The sequence below is a fragment of the Papaver somniferum genome, chromosome 2 (genome assembly GCF_003573695.1).
Source record: "Papaver somniferum cultivar HN1 chromosome 2, ASM357369v1, whole genome shotgun sequence".
Lineage (NCBI taxonomy): Eukaryota > Viridiplantae > Streptophyta > Magnoliopsida > Ranunculales > Papaveraceae > Papaver > Papaver somniferum.
Window position 1 is genome coordinate 50240285 of NC_039359.1, and position 3933 is coordinate 50244217.

The 3933-nt window shown below is 35.0% G+C and overlaps 1 protein-coding gene across 1 annotated transcript; it reads right to left on the minus strand.

Annotated features, from left to right (window-relative positions):
- Window positions 1-3000: 3000 nt before the first annotated feature.
- Window positions 3001-3719, minus strand: LOC113347604 (rapid alkalinization factor-like). Its single transcript, XM_026591267.1, has one exon. It carries the CDS (start codon window positions 3544-3546, stop codon window positions 3205-3207), a length of 342 nt encoding a protein of 113 aa, XP_026447052.1. The 5' UTR covers window positions 3547-3719; the 3' UTR covers window positions 3001-3204.
- Window positions 3720-3933: the final 214 nt, after the last annotated feature.

Sequence of the window (3933 nt, forward strand, 5' to 3'; positions counted from 1 at the left end):
AGATGAACCTAGTATATGATTTAGAGAAACACTATGTTCGGCTGATGCGACTTCGCTAGATTTTGTTCGAATCAGCCGAACCTAACTTTCGTCAGTTACAGAGTGAAGTTCGGCTGATAACTTATCAGCCGAAACTCTGTTTTTTTTAAATATACATAGGTTCTGCTGGCAAGTTATCAGTCGAACTTCACTCTTGTCAGTAGATCTGGGTTTTAAAAATTCAATTTTTTGACAGATTCAACTTATAAAAAAGACATTAAACCTCGTATAGAAGTCAACTTCTTATTTGAATCACACATTTTAGTCGCTTCTAATCATTAAAATCTCAAAACCCAAGTTCTTTTTCACTTCTTCTTCTTCTTCCTCTCAAAAATCTCAACTCTCTCACATAAATTTGATTTCTCTACTAATTTACCACTAATAATTAACAATACTTATGTAAAGGTAGTTATGTTATTATCAAAAAAGGGTGGATAAGGAGTGATGTTGTTTTTATTTGGTTACCCTATTTTGGTATTATTTAGTATGCCTCAAAAAAAGAATCAGTATGCCTCAAAACAGGTTTCCAATAGAAATGTTTACTTTATAAGCTGGGCCGTGGCCTCTAGTGATACAAAGGATATATATGTAGACTCGTAGCTGCAGCTTTTGACACCAAACCTATGTTTGAGCAAAGTCTCCATGTGCCCTGAAGACTGCTTACAGCCTTACACACAAGTGCCCTGAAGACTGCTTACATCCTTACAGATAAGTGTGTGTACATTTGCAGCAGCAGGATAACCGTCCATATTGATCTTCTCAGTTCCGGTGTTGCGTAAGTAAAGGAAACAAGTACATGATGTAAATGGAAGCTCAAGTACATGATGTCGTGATGCAAGGGAGGACAGTGCTTCGAGCAGTTTGTGTGGCCGCGCTAATTGTGGGTCGCCATGGCCCCCAAATGGCCAAATTGTGATGTGCTTCTCCACCAACGTTGCTGATAGGAGTACTAATTTGTCTGGGAGTGTACCAATTTAGCCTGGCGTCAATAAGGGACGACATATAAGACAAAATAGGGACGATTCAGAGAAAATTAGGGACGACATATAAGACAAAATATGATGAAAATATTTATATATCCCTTCATAATCGGAGTTTAGTGTTATTTTTTTTTTATCTACCGACTGTGACTATGTTTTTCTCTTCTTTGATAAATCCAAAATTCCATTGTTTTTGAAAATTTTGAATTTTGGGCTACTACCACAATCGGTAGATAAATAACATCACCATAGAAAATAAAAATCACGAAACTACCGATTGTCCAAATAGAGAAATTCAACATTCCATTGGTTTTTGAAAATTTTGAATTTGGGGCTACTACCACAATCGGTAGATAAAAAGAACAGCATGAGACTACCGATTGTACAATCGGTAGATAATAAATATCACAAAACTACCAATTGTGAAAATAAAGAAATTCAAAATTTCATTGGTTTTTGAAAATTTCGAATTTGGGGCAACTACCACAATCAGTAGATAAAAGAACATCACGATACTACCGATTGTATAATCTGTAGATAACGAACACCATGAGACTACCGATATGCAAATAGATAAATTCCAAATTCCATTGGTTTTTGAAAATTTTGAATTTGGGACTACTACCATAATCGGTAGAAAATTAACATCACGAGACTACCGATTGTGTAATCGGTAGAAAATTAACATCACGAGACTACCGGTTGTGCAAATAGATAAATTCAAAATATCATTGATTTTTGAAAATTTTGAATTTGGAACTACTACCATAAACGGTAGAAAATTAACATCATGAGATTATCATTTTAACTACCGATTATAATTTTCGTAACACAAACCAACATACATCAATATAAACTACCGATTATAGTATTGTCTATCGATTATGGAGGGCATTTTTGTCATTTCAAAAACATTTAGATAAGAGATGGTTTGATTTTAGATTTGGGTATCCCTATTTTGTCTTATATGTTATCCTAATTTTTTTTTCGGGTCGTACCTAATAATGCTAGGCAATTTAGTGATGTGGAATGCTTTGTCTTGTATAAATTTTGAGCATAAACGCGCCCAAACAAAATGGTACCCCTACCGTGACCATGCTACTCTAAATTTAGTTGGTACCCAGTTTCCACGGGCTAAACCGTGTCGCCTATTTGATGTTGCACATCTCTAGTATCTAATAATCTTGGCTTAGCTAACCGTTAGATATGAGACAATTGTTCTACCACACAAGTTGCTCTTGTGTGGTAGACAAAAAAAAAAAAAAAAAGTCATACCGATTGCTCTAACAATATACCAAGTGGAAAATAAATATGGGATTTTTGTTTGTTTGTTTTGGTCCTCACAATTTAATCACAGAATCCATTTACTACTCCATTAAAATGCTTTTGAGGTCTGCATGGACCAATGGTCATGCAAAATTTTCCTATAGGAATATACCAATTACCATTGACTAGAACACAAGAATTATTTACCATGGACAGTCATCAACTAGAACACAAAGATTACCACAACTGACTTTACTTTAAACTAACTCTTTTAAGTTTTCAACTTTTCATCATCAAACTATCGTCAAACATAATTATGTGCAAATTTGAATTCGTCTAATCCAATTTGCTTCAAATTTAATCAACTTTATTGCTTTTTCTAACTATTTTATTCATTGACTAAATAGAGAGGGAGATCAATTGTGGAAGAAAAAGGTATTCACAGACCCCATGAAAGTTGAAACTTTGATTTCAATAAAGCGAAGAAATCAATTCAATTTCTAAGAAATTTTTGATGAAATTTTTTGGATCATACAAAATTGGATACACATTCATGGTTCTTCAAGTTTCTAAAAAAGCCTCTGCGGTTAGGCAAACAAAACCAAGACAAGGAAACTTGAATTGATCATCAATCAATCAATCCAAAGTTAGACCCCGAACATTCAAAATCAACAACAAGATGCAAAATCATAGTAGTGATGAGCAAGAACAAAAATTGAGTAGAAAAAATAGAAAATAAATTGTAGTATTATTACAAGAAATTATATAAAGCTATGGTTTTTACAATAACAAGCATCAAATTTATCATCATCACATATATATTTTGTTTCTTATCTGATCAAAATCACCTCCACCACCACCACCATAAATCCACCAGTATAATCAACCCAAAAGAGAGAAAAGAAATGAAATTCTTTTACTAACTTCTGCATCTGCTCAATTTGCTGCACCCACGGCTGTAAGGATTAGCCTGAGCACCTGGTTTACAATTATAGTAAGATGCACCTCTTCTTGAACAAGGAACAGTATTCCTCCTCAATGCACCGTAACTAATATACTTCGTCGTTGCTAGAATACGTCTACTAATCTCTGAATCCATCTGAAACTCTTCAATTTCCAAAGATTCTCCGATTGTCCCTTCACCAAACGAAGACGGCATCCAATCCAAGTTGTGTTCTCCAAAAGCTTCCACATTCGACGAAATCACCATCAAAAACACCACCGCACAAATCACCAATAGAATTGACATGCCCTTACCCATGTTTTTGTTCTTTGAATTCTTCCTCTGCTCTTCAGTTGAATCAGAGCTTCTTCTTCTTGTTGTTGTTGTGATATTTTTAATGACAGGCGGAGAGATAGAGATGAGAAACGTTCTTGTGACTGAGTTATAAGGGTGGTGAGAATAACAAATGACACTGGTTTATATGCGATTTTACAAACATGCCAGTGAGGTATGATCGTTATTTATGTGTATTTTCTTGACTCTTCCTTTGTGATGATGATTGGTGCTGTCTCATTATCTGGTAGTAGCAAAGAAAAAATAATAATGGAGGAAATTTGGAGGTGGGGCCCACACACAGGAAGGTGGAGGGAGAATCAGTAGCTAGACGTCAAGACGGGGACGACGGTGTTTACGCGTTCTTTTGGT